General features: G+C 50.1%; 1 protein-coding gene across 1 annotated transcript in view; it reads left to right on the top strand.

The window, feature by feature from the left end:
- The window catches only part of LOC120531932 (protein FAM117B-like), a 16,921-nt gene continuing 454 nt past the window's right edge, over nucleotides 1–16,467 (top strand). Inside the window, exons 1-7 of the mRNA XM_039757805.1 lie at nucleotides 1–495; nucleotides 14,736–14,887; nucleotides 14,969–15,061; nucleotides 15,577–15,690; nucleotides 15,762–15,905; nucleotides 15,999–16,224; nucleotides 16,299–16,419. Coding sequence (XP_039613739.1) covers nucleotides 183–495; nucleotides 14,736–14,887; nucleotides 14,969–15,061; nucleotides 15,577–15,690; nucleotides 15,762–15,905; nucleotides 15,999–16,224; nucleotides 16,299–16,419 — 1,163 coding nt within the window. The 5' untranslated portion in view covers nucleotides 1–182. The remainder of the gene's footprint in view (nucleotides 496–14,735; nucleotides 14,888–14,968; nucleotides 15,062–15,576; nucleotides 15,691–15,761; nucleotides 15,906–15,998; nucleotides 16,225–16,298; nucleotides 16,420–16,467) is intronic.

The raw sequence follows: 16,467 nt of genomic DNA on the forward strand, positions 1-16,467 counted from the left end.
GCGTAGGCTTGAGCCAATGGGAGTGAGCGTTGCGGGGCGAACGCTCAGTTGGCGGACCAATCGTGACACGCCTGAATCTCGCTGCCTTCGGAGCCCCGGAGATGCTGCCGAGCTCTGGCTGAAGGGAGCGGGTCTTGGAGCCGTCGCATCGCCTTTCATGTGGAGCCTCGTGAAGGAGCGCCATGTCTCAGCGAGTACGGAGGAACGGCTCGCCCACCTCCAGTGGCGTCGCAACGTGCACCGGTAGTGTGGGCGCCGGCAGCCGTCTACTGCCCATGAAAGCCACGGTTCCATTCCAGCTGAAGCCGCAGCAGTCGCCTCTGCCACCCCCTCCGCTGCCCCCCTCTCCTCCTCCGCCACCACCACCGGGCTCCACGCGGGGCAGCCCCACGGTAGCGATCCTTGGCTCTCCCTGCGCATCTCCTCCACCTACGACCTGCAGGGTGAGGCCTCCCAGGGGATCTCCGGAGAGGAAAAGTCCAGGCTCTCCTCGAGGTAAGCGTACGATTGGGGGGGGGTCCTCAAAAAATAATAATAATAAAAGGTGAGAGGCCTGGGGCCTGAAGGATAACGAGTCCAAAACTGAGAGAGGGGGACGAAACGGGCCTCCGGGACAGGACAATAAGAAGAAACGGGGGGCCACGCACTCTGTCACGTTGTTCTATTCCTGTATGAGAAGAGCGTGCACCCCGTGAAAGGCGCTATATTAAGGAGCACGGTGGGGGGGCGCAAGTCGTGCACGTTTGTTGGTGATCATAACCAGTCGGGCTCATTATGAAGGGTCATTGACGAGGCAGGGCAGAGTTGGAAACGCGAGGCGTGCGGGCCTTGAGAAGGACACGACTTGGAGCAGAAAGGAGTTCAGGACTCGAGCACAGTACTCGATTCTCCATGGGATGTTCGTACTGCTCACGATGAAGGGCGCTGTATAAATGCCAATCTGCCTGGGGGTGTGGAGTGAATGATTTGTTTTCAGAATAATGCAAATGTTGACTTGGACAAGTGAAGGACTTGGACCACAGTGGCGTGAGGAAGGCCCACCTGAGTGAGGTGTGCAGTCCAAGTTCTAATGGCAGCTGATAGCCGAGGCAGAAACTCTGAATACAAACTTTTGTGGTTGGTGTGCTTCAGAGCTGGTTCTTTGTGCACCTTCAGGCCAGAAGTTGGGGAAAAAAGTAGATTTCATGCATACAGGTTTGGTGTAACCGTAGCAGTCAACATAGTTTTCTGGTGGCACTGGAAATTGTCAGTTGATCACTTGGTGCACAGTCTGCTTTCTCCTGTCTCTGGAACCATTTATCCTTTTTTTTTCTTTTCTTCAGACCACCCTTAGATAGAATTGGCCGTTCTTGGCAACAAGGAGTTCAAAGGCAGGAACTGAGGTTGAAGTGGAGAACACACTTGTATCCATTCATCTGCTTTGTGCTGGTCAGGGATATTTGGAGGCAGAATCTACCACTGAAGTCTTCCATACTAACTTTGTATGTTTGAAACTTTATGTTGCTATAGTGTGGTGAGAAGGTGAAGGACGGGACAAGAAGATCGTTTGAAAAGGGACATTTGCATTGTTGACCAAAGTAGGTGTTTTTTTTTTTTCTGACTGACATGGGTCTTTACTCTCCTCATAATCCTCCGCCAACCTGTCAATTGCTTTTTTATATCGACACATTTTTCGGGAGCATACTGGTCATTTGAGTAGAATGTAGGGACGGCCTGCCCCATAACAAATTGCGTCACCACTGGACATGTCAGGGCCATTTTGTGTGAGAGTCCAGGTGCCCTGCTCTTCGTGGGCCTGTACAGGTGCTTCATACTCTTTAACGGTATTGGCATTGATGACCCTCATTCAGGGCAGAGCAGGGCCTTCCTGATGCTGATGCCCCTCATGCAGGACAGAGCAGTAATGGGCTTGTTTAGGGCAGAGCAGGTGCTTCCAGTGTTGAGGGGTCTCGCGTAGGACGAAGCAGGTGCTCTCTATATTTGGCAAGCCTCATGCAGGGTAAAGCAGGTGGGGTGCCCAACTGTTGAGGAGCCTGAAACAGATGAGATCAGACACATTATATTTGGCGAATGGCATCTTATGGAACAAACAGAGTGGTGCCTACAAAGTTTGAAGATGCCACTAACACTCTTGCAATGTGTTTTTTATGTAGGGGTCCGGATTTCGGTCTGTATTGGATCACACAAATCACTGATGAAGTATCGAACTCTTTAGTTTAGGTTTTCTTTTTTTTCCCCCCTAGTAGGTTCTCTAATTGCCATATCTTGTTTGCCATGTGGTACCCCTATGGCTGGTCTAGGTGGTCTCTGGCTGCTGCAGGTTTGGATTTCAGTAATTCTTTTGAACTTTGTGCCACTCCCTGTTTTTGATGGCACTTTGCTTCTCTTTAAGCCATTTGCCCCTAGTTCTGTTGTCCTGTGTCACAGTTTTCTACCATCGCTGAGTCCCGATTTCTGATAAGGACAGCTAAAGGAGAAGATGCCTGTTGTTTTTATTCAAGCCGCGGGTTTGTGAAGAATACACACAAGGTGCCAGTGGCACAAATGTGTCTGTTCTGCTAGTGGCTTTGAAGTTACTTTCACTTCATTGTTAAGTTACTGTGAGTAATGATAAACGGAAGCAAGAACCCTGAATTTAAACAAGCAAGGGAAACCAAACGAAGGGAGAGGAAGCTGAGGTGATAAATGTCAGTCTGAAGTGCTCAGTGAAGAGGAGCCTGGATGGAATGAGAGCAGAGCCACTTCACGTTGTGCCAAGAGGGTGGCACACCTTGGGGGTGGGGGCTCTGTGCTGGTCACCTCATCCTCACTCTGCAGTTCCTATAACAATATAAACACATATATGCTTAATTATTTGAATGAAGCAACACATGAAACGGTTCCGTTTATTCACAATGAAGTCTAAAAGTGGTGGACCAGCAGATGCTCCATTTGAAACTGGAGGCACGTCCAGCCCCACTAAGTCGTTGGTCACTAGTTGCTTGCTAAAAGTTATCTCAGACTGTGACCTGACAAAACCAGTTTGGAATGTTGGGGGAGAATTGGCTGGCAGTAAAATGGTGATTGCAAGCAGAGATGGCGGGTGCAAGAAAAGAAAAAAGAAGCCGAAGGAGTTAGGAGGGAAACGGTGCAAGTGAGCCGTCTTTGGGGATCGTTGGTTATAAAAGTAGGAGTGAAGAAGAGAAGGCTGTGGGTGGGGATGTGGGCAGCTGGTAAGACACCTGAAGGTTCCAGTGGCATTGGTGACAACTGCATGTCACCTCCCTGCTAACCCTAACCCTGCTCGCCCCTTGATAGATAGATAGATAGATAGATAGATACTTTAGTAATCCCAAGGGGGGAAGGCCTTCGATGAGACCCTGACACTAAGGCCGTGTAAACGGGATTAACGGTTGAATGTCCTTATTTTAGTATGGGCCACAACACAACAGCAATGCTTGTTTCGATCGTCTATTTTAATACAAAGAGTTTATCTCAACGCTTTACAATCGCAAAAAAGAATCACACTAAGAGAAAAGTAAGAAATAATTTAATAGAAACGTTTACAATACAAACAAGTAGTAAAAATAGATGAGTCCCTAAGCATGGTCTCAGTTACTGTGGTGTAAGTTTGGAGTCCCCTAAAAGCCCAAACTCAGACCACAACTACACTCTGCAAGGCTCGGGTTCAAAAGATCGTTTTATTTTTCTGATATTGCCAGATACAGTAGTCTTCCTCTTCTTTCACCACCTCCATTATCACTGTCCTCCGCTTCTTAACCTCCAGGCGCAGGACAGGGTGACCTCTCACTAGCAGGGCCATGCAGATCCACGGGCCTCCAGAGGGGAGCGCTGCCACCAGTGTACCCTGGAAACACGTGTGCCTGATAGGCAGACTTCCACTGTCATTCGGTCCCGCTGGCCATGTGACTGGGTAAGGTACCACCCACCAGTCTGGCTTGGGTTGCCAGTCCATCTGCTGTTAACTACACTCATATTTAATGGTTACAGTGGTAAGTCTAATACCAGCTGAGGACGCTGGAGAAAATTAACCTGCAGGCCTTCAAGGCCAAAAGACCGGCCAGCCAGCAATGGGCACACTACCAACCATAAATACCCTTTTGTCATGATGGATCAGGTCTTGTCAAAACGTTGGAGTGTCCACATTCCTTCCAACACCATAGGCAGATGCCACTGCAGAAAACCAGAAAAGAAAAGTGAGGAACACAGTGAAAGGTGCGAGTCTGTGGGTGGTATTGCAGCCCACATTATAACCCATTAGAACTGGCACAAAAACAGAAATTGGGAGATATTCACTCACAGGGCGACTGACAGAAATTGATACCCAATAATAATGCTATGCGTGGAAGTGGTTGGTAACACAAGCGTCAAGTTAGCGGGCAGCACAGACTCTGGCGTTTGTAGGCTTATTGCCGTCTCATCTGGTGGTTGGGAGCCTGTGCCAATGCTGTGCCCACCACACGGCCACCGAGTATTCACGTGTAAGGTCGAGGTCAGTAAGGCGAGCCCTGCAGTCGGTCCTCACACTCCGTGTAACAAAGGTGAGCAGAACGAATACGAGGGCCTCCCTGGGGTCCGGTCTGCCCATTTGTGTGACACATTGCACGTTATGTTTCATCAAATGTTATTTTTGCGTCTTTAAAACGCACCAAGCTGGGAGGCAGCGATTGTGCAATATAAGAATTCATTTGAATTTTTTTTTTGTTTGGTTTTTAGCTCTTTTTGCATGACTGCTATTTTTGGTTTTGTGAAGCAAAATAAATTACGTGAGGATGAATCAACAGGTCACAGAAATGAAAAGGCAGTGACTCAGTCTTTTACACCATTAGCCAATGTGCCGCTCCTCACTGGCAGGAGTGTAGCGAGGCCCGCCGACGCACATGGCGCGTGCTTGTGGCACCTGCCACAGTCTGATGGGCGATGATCAGCCACCACGTCTCAGGCCTTTTCATTTGCTGCTGGCGTTGGTAGATGGATGGGCCACAGGACAGATTTTCTTTGGATAAGCTGGGGTGGTCCTCGCCTGTATGACGGGGGACCTCACTGAAGGAACAGTCGTTACGGGGTCAAGTGGTCACTAATCGGGTTCCGCTTATGAGGAAGACTTGGGAGTCGTTGTGGACTGGTCCTCGGCTACATCCAGACAGTGGACAGCAGCCGGTAAGAAGGCTGGCAGGATGTTAGGTTACGTAGCGCCCAAGTTAAGAGGGGGTATCCTTATGCATCTTAACATGTGTCTGCACCTTTCCACTATTTAAGAAAAAATCCGTTTTCTGTGAAATAAGTTGAAACTGGCAGCTGTTGTTTGGCAGCCACCATTTTTTAATTTCATTCCACCCATTCCACGCTGTTGATATTGGACTGGACGTATTATTATAAACATGAAAATAGCAAGGATACAATTTTTGGGACCCCTAACCTCTTCTGAGGCACTAACCACAGCCCAGTGCTTTCTGTGGCTCCGAGTGAGACTCCTGGACCCCTCAGATGGCCATTTGGCCCAATCTTGATCGGAGTGCTCTGGTTCTCCGAGGCCAGGTTTATACTTCACACGACATGACGTGCGCTCCAGTGGACAGCGGTGTACCCTTCATACTTGTACGCGTTCTGTATGTAAATCTGGAAGATTCCACCAGGTGGCAGTGTGAGATTTCATCACAGTGAGAACAGGGTCGCCTTCGCTGCGTTGTGAATTGCCGTAAACATCCATTATATTCCCAGAACACCCTGCCACAATATCTCTGAAAAGGATGGACGTTTAATGAGTACATCCAGCAATCCAGGGATGCGCCCATTCCAGCCAGCATCGGGTGCGAGGCCATAACAAAATCTCTGGACGGGGCATCAGCTCATCGCAAGGTGAATACACTGCCGTCATTTTAGTGTCTCCAAATCCCCAAAACTGCAGATCTGTGGAAGGAAACCACAGCACATGGTGGCAACCCAGCAGGAAAACATGCAAACACCAGGCAGGGAATACCAGGGACACGACTCCGTACTACGAGGCAGCAGCGCTACAACTCTGCCACGTGCCACCCGACGTGTGTCATTATTTAAATGAAGTGAACTATTTATACACACTTTAATGCATTTTATTATGAAAGTGATATCAAGTAGAAATCTAAGGATTCTAAATGTGCAGAGAGCTGGAATATCAGACATGTCACGTGTTCTGTGTGGCGATTGTTGCCTGCCGCTGCCGTCAGGTCTGAAGGAAGCTCATGGTGATTAACAACTGGGTTGGTCTGAAGATGACGTTTATGGTGGTCTACTTTAATGATAAACTATGAGAGGGTGGCACGATGGCACAGCGGGTAGCGCTGCTGCCTCGCAGTTAGGAGACCCGGGTTCACTTCCCGGGTCCTCCCTGTGTGGAGTCTGCATGTCCTCCCCGTGTCTGCGTGGGTTTCCTCCCACAGTCCAAAGATGCAGGTCAGGTGCGTTGGTGATCCTAAATTGTCCCTAGTGTGTGAGTGTGTGTGTGCCCTGTGGTGGGCTGGTGCCCTGCCCGGGGTTTATTTCCTGCCTTGCGCCCTGTGTTGGCTGGGATTGGCTCCAGCAGACCCCTGTAGTTGGGATATAGCAGGTTTGGATAATGGATGGATGGATAAACTACGAGATTAAAGTGGACACTTTGAGATTAAAGCCGAAGTTTCCACTTTAGTCACACAATACTCCTTTTCACTGTGTCCCCAACTTTTTTCTCTCTTGCTCAAATATGCTGCCATACAGGACTCCTAGAAGGCCACTTCTGAGCTTTCCAGGGTCTTCTAGGTGCTCGTAGATGTGTTTGGGGTCCTCACCCTGCCAGACGGAGCTTTTAGACACTCGCTCCAGAATGCCTTTATGATCTTCTGACTTCATTCTGCTCCTGCACAGATTCAAGCACAGCAAGCCCCCTAACGCTGATGAGCCTTCTCCATTTGTCACAGTAGGGATGGCATCATTGTGTCTTCTGTGACTTCACAAGAGGCTTGAATTTCGTTTCATCTGTCCAAAGAACCTTCTCCCAGAAGGACTCCGGCCACTCACCATGCCTTGTAGCAAACTCCAGTCTGGTTTTCTACCATGGAGTAGGGCTGTGCGATTACGTCAGTGATGTACGATACCATCGCCTTGGGTGGACTACAAACAATTAGCTGCTCTGTGGATGTACTGCAGAAAGTGTCTACACTGGACGGTGGAATGGGGGGGTTGGGGGTTGTGAAGGTGTGCAGGCGTTTTATCCCAGGATGCAGTAGTTTTGTTGTCTCACAGATGGCTGTAACTCAGCACACATAACGGTACCCGGCGATGTTCTTACGGTGATTCAGAGGCGATTCGCTCCAACTTCACTTACAATTGCTACAAATCATGATTGCCATAGTGGCACGAAACGAGTCGTTTTCACCTTCCTGCGATGTCTGCACGGCGTATCCAAAGTGCCTTCTCATTAGAATGTCGTCGTTGAATGTCCTGGTTGTCGGGTTAGGTTCTCTGGTTCTGGAAACGGGTTTGTTTGCACCACGTGTGGAGAATAGACTGACGTTAATGAACTGGCGTATCCCTGAGAAGAACCGAATGACCAATTGTCTCTCTCTCTCTCTCTCTTTTCACGTTCAGCTTTTTCTTGTCTTTCTTTTTGGGAACCCACAATTGGTCTTCAGTAGGTTTTTGTTTTTTCTGAAACTGAAATGCTGAACAATGGATGACCTGCAGCAGCCGCCGCCGTGTAGATTTTACCGAGGAGGGGACACCACGTACAGACGACTTGCATTGCTACTTTTGGCCAAAAAACAATATTTCTAAATTGTAAGAAGATTATTTCCTGTATTTTCAATAACTGGCTAATAAAAACTAAAAAAAAAAAATATATGTTCCAGTCTGTCACAGGCCCTCGTGATTACCGTAAGAGACCCCGTGACGATGGCCCTGGGTGCCTGACGCTGATTGGTGGCGCACTGCCACTAAACTGGCATAGCACGGGAATTGAGGGCCTGACCGCTTTCTTGTGAGATGGCTGCGGTTTGAGACTTTGAGGAAAGGGCAGGTGTTTTTAGCCAATTGACGATGTTTTGTTCATCATCCAGCCAATCGTGATGGACGATCTCCTTAACCCGGTCACAGAGTCCACCTTCATTCACGTAGCCATGGATGGTGTGCCCTGATCCTGCAGGTCAGCCTCAATGTGTCTTCTCTTTCTCCACCGTTTAAGTTATCCTTCTGTCCATTCTGAGGCCAGTCTTCCTCTTCTCGGCCCATCCCAGGAGGTTGGCTGTGGTCCTGTTGACCTTAAACTTCTTGATAATTTTGTCAGCAATGGTCACAGAAACATGGAGCTCTTTGGAGAAGATCTTGTCACCTTTACCTTGACCGTGTTTGGCTGTTATCCTCTTCCATTTCTACTTCTCCTCCTCTTCTTATCCATATTCAGCGTGAGGCAGAGACCGAGTGACAAATTAGAAGATTGAAGACACTTGTGATGCTGATTGGAGGAGTTACTTTGCTTGCTTTATAAAGATTTTATTTTTTTGAAGTATTACGTGAAGTCTTAAAAGCAACGCGTCTGCTCTGTGGTGCACTCATATAGACTGTCAGTGTAAATTGTGATTCTCTTTAAATAGTAGAAGGGTACCAAGACTTGAGGCCTGGCCTGGGGTTCTGTACGCAGCTTTGGTGTGCACCTCACAAAAAGAGACCTGGCGGCACTAGACAAAGTCCAAAGAAGAAGACCTGGACTGATTCAGGACCAAGAGGTCTGAGCTACGAGGAGAGCCTGAACGAGTTGAACTTTTTCAGTTTAACGTTCTTGGCGCTAACTGGAGAATCCCTTAGACTCAGAATTCCATGGAAAAACCAGTTAATCCCCATGTGTCTCTTGGGATTATCTATTATGATCCAACATGGTACATTGTACACGCATTAGGCCTGACTGACGCTCAGGGCGGTATTGTGCTGCCATCTAGTGGATAAAATAACGTGATACTGCTAAAACCTCAGGAATATTTCTAGATATTTTGTCACTCTACTGTAACTCATCAATATTCATGAGTGGGGCGGAGCCTTCAAACAAAACACACAATGGCGTGTAATCAAGAAGCTGTAAAGCCAGTTTTAGAACAAACTGAAACCAAACATGAAGTGATAGGGAAGGAGATGTGAGCCGGCCATCAGACGCTGACACAGATAGCGAAACCGAGCCATGTGACGTCCTGCGAGTGAACCGCCGTGATATGTCCGGTGACTTCGGTTACGAGAAGCTTCAGCATTGGCACCGCAGTAGGTGTGTGGCAGAAAAGCAAAGTGATTGCAATCAAGTAGAAAGACAAGAAAACATTAGCCCCCCAATTATTGTTCACAGTGCAGCAACTGTCGGTGTTCGTGTCCGGGGAAATGCGGAAGTGCTTTGCGCTTGGTGGCCTTACGGTAACACGAGACGTGCCCGCCCCGATGGTGCAGTTCAGGCACCGACCTTCTACCATCTCGTGTGCAGGTGGTGTCCCCTCGAGCTTCTCGTGTGCTCAGATGTGGGGATGGATATTTGAGGAGTAAACCGCAAGACAAGGATTCGATTTTTATATTATGGACATTCAAGAACAAATTCATAATTATTAGAAACGTGAAGGAGAATAAATCGGACTCTGCAGCTGCACGAATTAAAGAGCGGCAGTCGCCCAAAAAATGATAGAAATCTGCGTTTTGTACCAAATACTTGTATGCAAAACTTGGTTGACCGAAGTGAAAGCGCCCTCAGGTTATCAGGTTCACACACACACACAATTCCAAAAATGGTATTTTTCGGACTCGGAGGTCTAAACTGTCGTATTTTTAGACGATTACAGTATTTTCCCTGTACTTTGTGTATGAAAAAGTAAAAAATGTAACAGAAAATCGCAAAGAAACGGGCGTATGGTGTCGCGGTTGGACTGCGGGTTGGTGACAGTCTCAAAAAGTGTCACACAAAGGACAAGGACTAAATCTGCACGAGCACAGCGCTGGACGCTCGACAGACGTGCCTCTTATTGGGTCCTGAAGTATCTGAAGACGGGGCGCACTGTCGTTAATACGTGACAGTGACGAGAAAGGACAATACAGTTCAGCGATCGAGGGGTCACCTGCCACAGCAGTGACATTCATGGCTCAGGTGGCTCTTCCTATGAAGTCAGCAGTCGGATTGGGGGGTCGTGAGGTGGCTGGACACGGCTGTGTGGTGGTCCTGATATCTGCAAAAGGACGAAGGTCCGAGTCTTTATGGTGCTGCCTGTTTGTGAGACATGGACGCCATCCAGTGACCTGAGACTGAGACTGGACTCCTTCAGAGGGTCCTTGGGGGGCTGCTGGTTTGACTTTGTGTTGCTCATTGGGCATGTGTTGCTGAACGAGGCACATGACCCGCATTGTGAGGGAGCGTCAGTTACGGCACTACGGGCATGTGGCGCGATTACCTGAGGGTCTTGTGGATCACAGGACCCTGAATGTTGAGGACCCGGCTAAGGGGATGCCCACGTCACACCTGGCTGCGGCAGATAGAGGGTGGGACTGGACCGCGTGTCTGCCTGGGGGGTTGCCAACCAGGATACCGAGCTGTTTTGTCGTGCGGTGGGTGCGGCGCCAGCGGCGTGCTGTACCAGTGCAGGCTCCCTGACCCGATCGAGGAGTCACTTCATTAAATTATTATATAGACGTATGACACGTAACACAAAGTCCAGTCCCCTGTGGGCTCAAGATGACCAGCCTTCAAGAAGACCCCACCGAGTACCACTCATCTCCACTACAAATAGGAAAAAGAGGCTACAATTTGCACGAGCTCACCAAAATTGGACAGTTGAAGACTGGAAAAATGTCACCTGGTCTGATGAGTCTCGATTTCTGTGGAGTCAGAATTTGGTGTAAACCGAATGAGAACATGGATCCATCATGCCTTGTTACCACTGTGCAGGCTGGTGGTGGTGGTGTAATGGTGTGGGGGATGTTTTCTTGGCACACTTTAGTGCCAATTGGGCATCGTTTAAATGCCACGGACTACCTGAGCATTGTTTCTGACCATGTCCATCCCTTCATAACCACCATGTACTCATCCTCTGATGGCTACTTCCAGCAGGATAATGCACCATGTCACAAAGCTCGAATCATTTCAAATTGGTTTCTTGAACATGACAATGAGTTCACTGTACTAAAATGGCCCCCACAGTCACCAGATCTCAACCCAATAGAGCATCTTTGGGATGTGGTGGAACGGGAGCTTCGTGCCCTGGATGTGCATCCCACAAATCTCCATCAACTGCAAGATGCCATCCTATCAATATGGGCCAACATTTGTAAAGAATGCTTTCAGCACCTTGTTGAGTCAATGCCACGTAGAATTAAGGCAGTTCTGAAGGCGAAAGGGGGTCAAACACCGTATTAGTATGGTGGTCCTAATAATCCTTTAGGTGAGTGTATTTCACTCGTAAGTCATTACAGAACAATGCATTGTGGGTAAAGAGTTTAGAACATCAGAACACTCTGGACGAGGACACGCCATTCAGCCCAACAAAGCTCACCAGTCCTGTCCACTTATTAACATCAAGAAAACATCAAGTCCAGTTCTGAAAGTCCTCCTGTCCACCACACTACTTGGTCGCTTATTCCAAGTGTCTATCATTCTTTGTGTAAAGAAAAACTTCCTAATGTTTGTGTGAAATTTCCCCTTCACAAGTTTCCAACTGTGTCCCTGTGTTCTTGATGACCTCATTTTGAAGTCACCATCTTGATCCACTGGACTGATGCCCTTCATCATTTTAAACACTCCAGTCAGTCAGGTCTCCTCTTCATCACTGTGAAGGCTCAGCTCTTTGAATCTTCATCACTTATCCCCTGTAGCCCTCAATCAGCCCAGTTGTTCTTCTCTGGACCTTCTCTTGTGCTGCTGTGTCTTTATGGAGACCCAAACTGCACCCAGGACTCCAGATGAGGCCTCACCAGTGTGTTATAAAGACTTCAGCAGAACCTCCTGTGACTTGTACTCCGCACATCAAGGCGCTATATAACCTGACAGTCTGTTAGCCTTCTTAATGTCTTCTGAACACTGTCTGGAAGTCGATAGCTTAGAGTCCACTACGACTCCTAAATCTTCTCCTAAGGTGGACTTTTGATTTTCTGACCACCCATTGTGTATTCAGACCTCACATTTTTACTTCCTACTTGTAATTCTTTACATTTCCTGACATTACATTTCATTGTCCCCAAGCCTGTCTGCTGTCCAAGTCCTTCTGAGATGATATAACAGACTCCAAATTATCTGCTAATCCACCTATCGTGGTATCATCTGCCAACTTCACCAGCTTGTTCCTTATATTCCTCTCTAAATCATTTATTTATTCAAAACAGCAGCGACCCCTCACTGCCCCCTGCTGGTCACCACTCTTAACATCACCAGTTGTCCTGAGGTTCCTCACACCGTCACGTTCCTGATGTCCTTTCACGAGGGCTCAGTATGACCTCCTGCCGCCGTATGGACTGAGCTGAGGGGTCGCCATCTCCTTGCAGACTCATCTGGTGACCTGTGATTGGCACAATCGGATGAGCCTTTCTGAATGACCCTGCGCTTGATACCCGTCCTGACTCTTGACATTTTGAAAAGCGTGCTGCCCTTGCAGTCCTCCGTTAACCTTTCACCCCGTGTGGCGGAGGTTTCTGTTTGTGTCACATGGTTGGTTTTGATTTGATTAACTTTTTGTATTCGTACCTCGAGAATCTCAGTACCAGGATTGTGCGATAAATCGATTACGAGCAGATCCTCTGTGTTGTTCCTTTTAGCGAAACTCGACAGCGGGCGTATTCGGTAAGTTTTCGGCTTTTGTTTTCCGGTGGGTGCCCCATGGTAAAGCATCAGCTCGGGCAGGATATCGCTTTAAATTTCAACAAATGGCTCGACTTTGGAACGCCGTTTCACGCGGTCAATCAGGCCAAACTTACCGTTCACGAGGTCACCTGATTGAAGTGGGCATGAGTGAGAGGGTCTGCAGAGCAGTCAGAGGACATCAGGAAATCGGAAACCGCGCCGGAGAAGACGAGCAGGCCTGAGGCGACTGAAAGTAATTTAGCAGTAAACGGTGACAGACGGAGGAGCAGTAAGGGTTAGGGTATGTGGGGGGTGAAACGGGGGGCGGCATTGTTCTGAAGTGCCCACCCGTGAAGATGACGTGAACGCTTTACGAAGGCGCAGAGACCTCCACGACCAACAGCCCAAAGTGAAGTAACGCGGCGTAACTGTGCCCATGGTGGCTCTGCCGCTGTCGTCTCGGGAGATGCAGTCGCGTAGCCGTTGTGTGTGGCACCGTGTAGGGCGTGAATCATCGTCGGCCGCGCACTGAAATGTGTGGAGGGGCACACACTCGGTGGCGACGCGCGCGGATGTCGTGACTCGTTGGCGATGCGCGTACGCACTTTATTCTGAAAGTCTCAAATACGTTGTGACGTTGGCCATGTGACGAAACACGCCAGCTTCATACTGGAATGCCATTAAATTATATTAAGTGTGGTTTTGTGGCTTTTAAATGTCGGCTCCTGCGTTGTGCCAGCGAGGGCTTCACGCCACGCCACGCCACGCCACGCCACATACACCTCTGAGAGAGGAGACCACAGATTGGAGAATTGACTAGAAGATGCACCGAGACATTCAGTTACCCAGCGTGTTCAATAAGGAAATCGACTCGCTAATGATGGCGCCGAGATGAGCTGCATGTTGATTGGCACAATGAAGAACTTCTCTGGACTCGGTAGCGTTGTGACAGAGTTCAGACAGCAGAGGGCGGCGTAGTCGGGGTTCCCGTCATGTCACGGTGAGGTGGTTGTACTTCGCTACCCTGGAATTTCACTGTCCTAAGGACACGTGACAACAGTGACTCTGTAACCGAGTTTTGACACTAGAGGGCGATGTGAGGTTGTGGATGTGCTGCATCTTGATTGGCACAATGAAGAATTTCCCAGAACTCTGAACTCGGGACATAAGGGTCCCGTAAAGTTATGTCAGAGTTGAGACAGTAGAGGGCGGTGTAGTCCTGTCAGATCCTCGTCAGGTATTCCTACTGACTGATGATGGCACCAGAGAGTGGCAACGTGTTACGTGGTATCATCGAGCTAATGCCCCCCAACAGCCCCCCATGTCAGTCATGACTACTGAAATAAGAAACGGTATTAAGTCGTCCGCGGTGCCCGCACTCGGCTGTATCGCTGAAGGTGGACCACTGCTGGGTGCCCAGTGTTACTGCCGTTCACAGCCCTTCTCTCTCCCGTTGTCCACAGGCTGTCGGGGCTTCTCTTGTGTGGACACCAGAGGTGCTGTTCTGGCCGCAGCGGTGGGCATTCTTAATGCCAGTACTGCCCCCTCATTGTTGAGTGCCACTCTCCCTTTTCTCCATTCTGCATGGCAGGTCATTAGCCAAGTGGCCTGTACCGGTGGTCTCACCATCTCCCCTCTGGGCCCGCTAACCACATCGTGTTCTGCACGTTGCCCGTGCTGAGGGGCCGCCGTTGTCTGGTATTTGCAGCCTGCCCACCCGCTGCTTAATCCCAACTGACCCCAATCGAGTGAGGCCTGAGCAAATCTTAGTGCCAGACAGCCAGCTGCCACCGGCGATTAGGCACACGGGTGCCCAGCGGGGGTCGTGGAGGGCAGATGGCCAGACAACAGTCCGTCCTTTGATCTCGGAGAAGAAAGGCCATTTCAGTTTAAGGCTTGTCACATGTCTGTCTCTTCTCTTCTCTTCATACAGAAAGACCACGGCCCCCTCCGGTGAGCCCCTCCAGTAACAACATCCGGCGGACGTCTTCTTTGGACACCCTTGCAGCCCCTTACCTCTCTGGACACTGGCCACGGGACGGGCACACGCCATGTGCACCCTGCATGAGGGACAAGGCCACACAGGTATGGGTTTGGGCAGGAGGATCGTCACAGTCCTTATACTCTCTCTTCCCCCACTTCATAGCCTCGTTGTTCTCTCCACAGACCCCCAGTGCCTGGGCTGAAGAATATTCAGAAAGGAAGAAAGGCTCCCATAAACGATCTGCTTCCTGGGGAAGCACTGACCAGCTGAAGGAGGTGAGCGTGCAGCACCCAGGCACGGACCCCCTAGGCTGGGGGGCGTCCAACCACAGTGGCCGCAGGTTTTCATTCTGACCGCCGCCTTAATGCTGCTGATTGACTCGTTCTGCCTTCGTTTGAATTGACGTGACTCGGACCCCCTTAGTTGTCTCCTTTTCCTTAATGAGCAGCCAAACAAGAATGAGACACAAAAGAAGCCGCCAGCTGAAAATACAGAAAGGTGAGGGTCTCCAAAACATCTTGACGGTGGTCTTGAAATCAACAGAATGAGAGCAGCGACAGGTCGTGATGTTCAATGACGGCTTCTCGTTATCACGTCTCATTTGTGATTGGCTGCCATTTAATGAAGGAACAAATCAACTGAGGAGCGAATCCATAAAAACAGGGAAACCGAGTAGGGTCCGAATGAAAACCTGCGGCCCACCAGGACCAGAGCTGGACCCCTCCACTGTCGTTTGGCCTCTAGGGGGCACACATCTCACTACTCCTTCTCTCCCCCCCACCGCCCATAGATTGCCAAGCTGCGTCAACAGCTGCAGAGGAGCAAACACAGCAGCCGCCACCATCGGGAGAAGGACCGCCAGTCACCCTTTCATGGCAACCACAGTGCCATTAACCAGTCGCAGGTGAGCGTCTCCCCCTGGCGTCGCCGTATGGTGCCCACCTCCCATCACCAATCGCCACGTTTCTCTTGCAGACCCACATTCCAAAGAGCGTACTCATCCCCATCCCGGTGTCCAAGCCCACAGCCTGCCGCTTCCGGAACAGCGTCGAGGGGCTCAACCAGGAGATCGAGCGCATCACCATCAAGGAGGGCGGCTGCCGTGAGGAGCAGCTGCTTGTGAGTCCGCTGCCGGTGGTCGGTCTCTGGGGTGGTCTGGGGGTGAGGGAGACCCCGGCGGACTTGTCACTCTTGTGTCTCGTGGCTCTGCAGCCTCAGGATATCCCAGATGGCCACCGGGCGCCCCCTCCGCTCCCCCTCCGCAGCAGCAGCACGCGCAGCATCGACACGCAGACGCCGTCGGGGGCCGACAGGAGTAGCAACAGCAGCAGCCGCTCGCACTCGGTGTCACCGTCATTCCTGGCCGTCACCATGGAGGGCGGGGGGGACAGCCCCTGCTTGGCGGATGACTTGTTACCTGATGGCAAGGAGACAGCAGGTGAGAGTACCTACCTGGGTGGCACTGGCTCCTGCCAGGCCAGCCTGCTCATTTGTATGTCTGTCGCCCTCCAGAATACGGTGCCAGCTCACCGCTGCCCAAATACGCCTGCTCGCCCAAACCGAACAACACGTACACATTCAAGCGGGAGCCACCCGAGGGCTGCGAGAGGGTGAAGGCTTTCGAGGAAGGCGCGTGAGTAAGCGGGTACAGGTGGGGGGGAGGGGGATTGTGCTGTCACAG

This window comes from Polypterus senegalus, chromosome 6 (assembly GCF_016835505.1).
Source record: "Polypterus senegalus isolate Bchr_013 chromosome 6, ASM1683550v1, whole genome shotgun sequence".
Lineage (NCBI taxonomy): Eukaryota > Metazoa > Chordata > Cladistia > Polypteriformes > Polypteridae > Polypterus > Polypterus senegalus.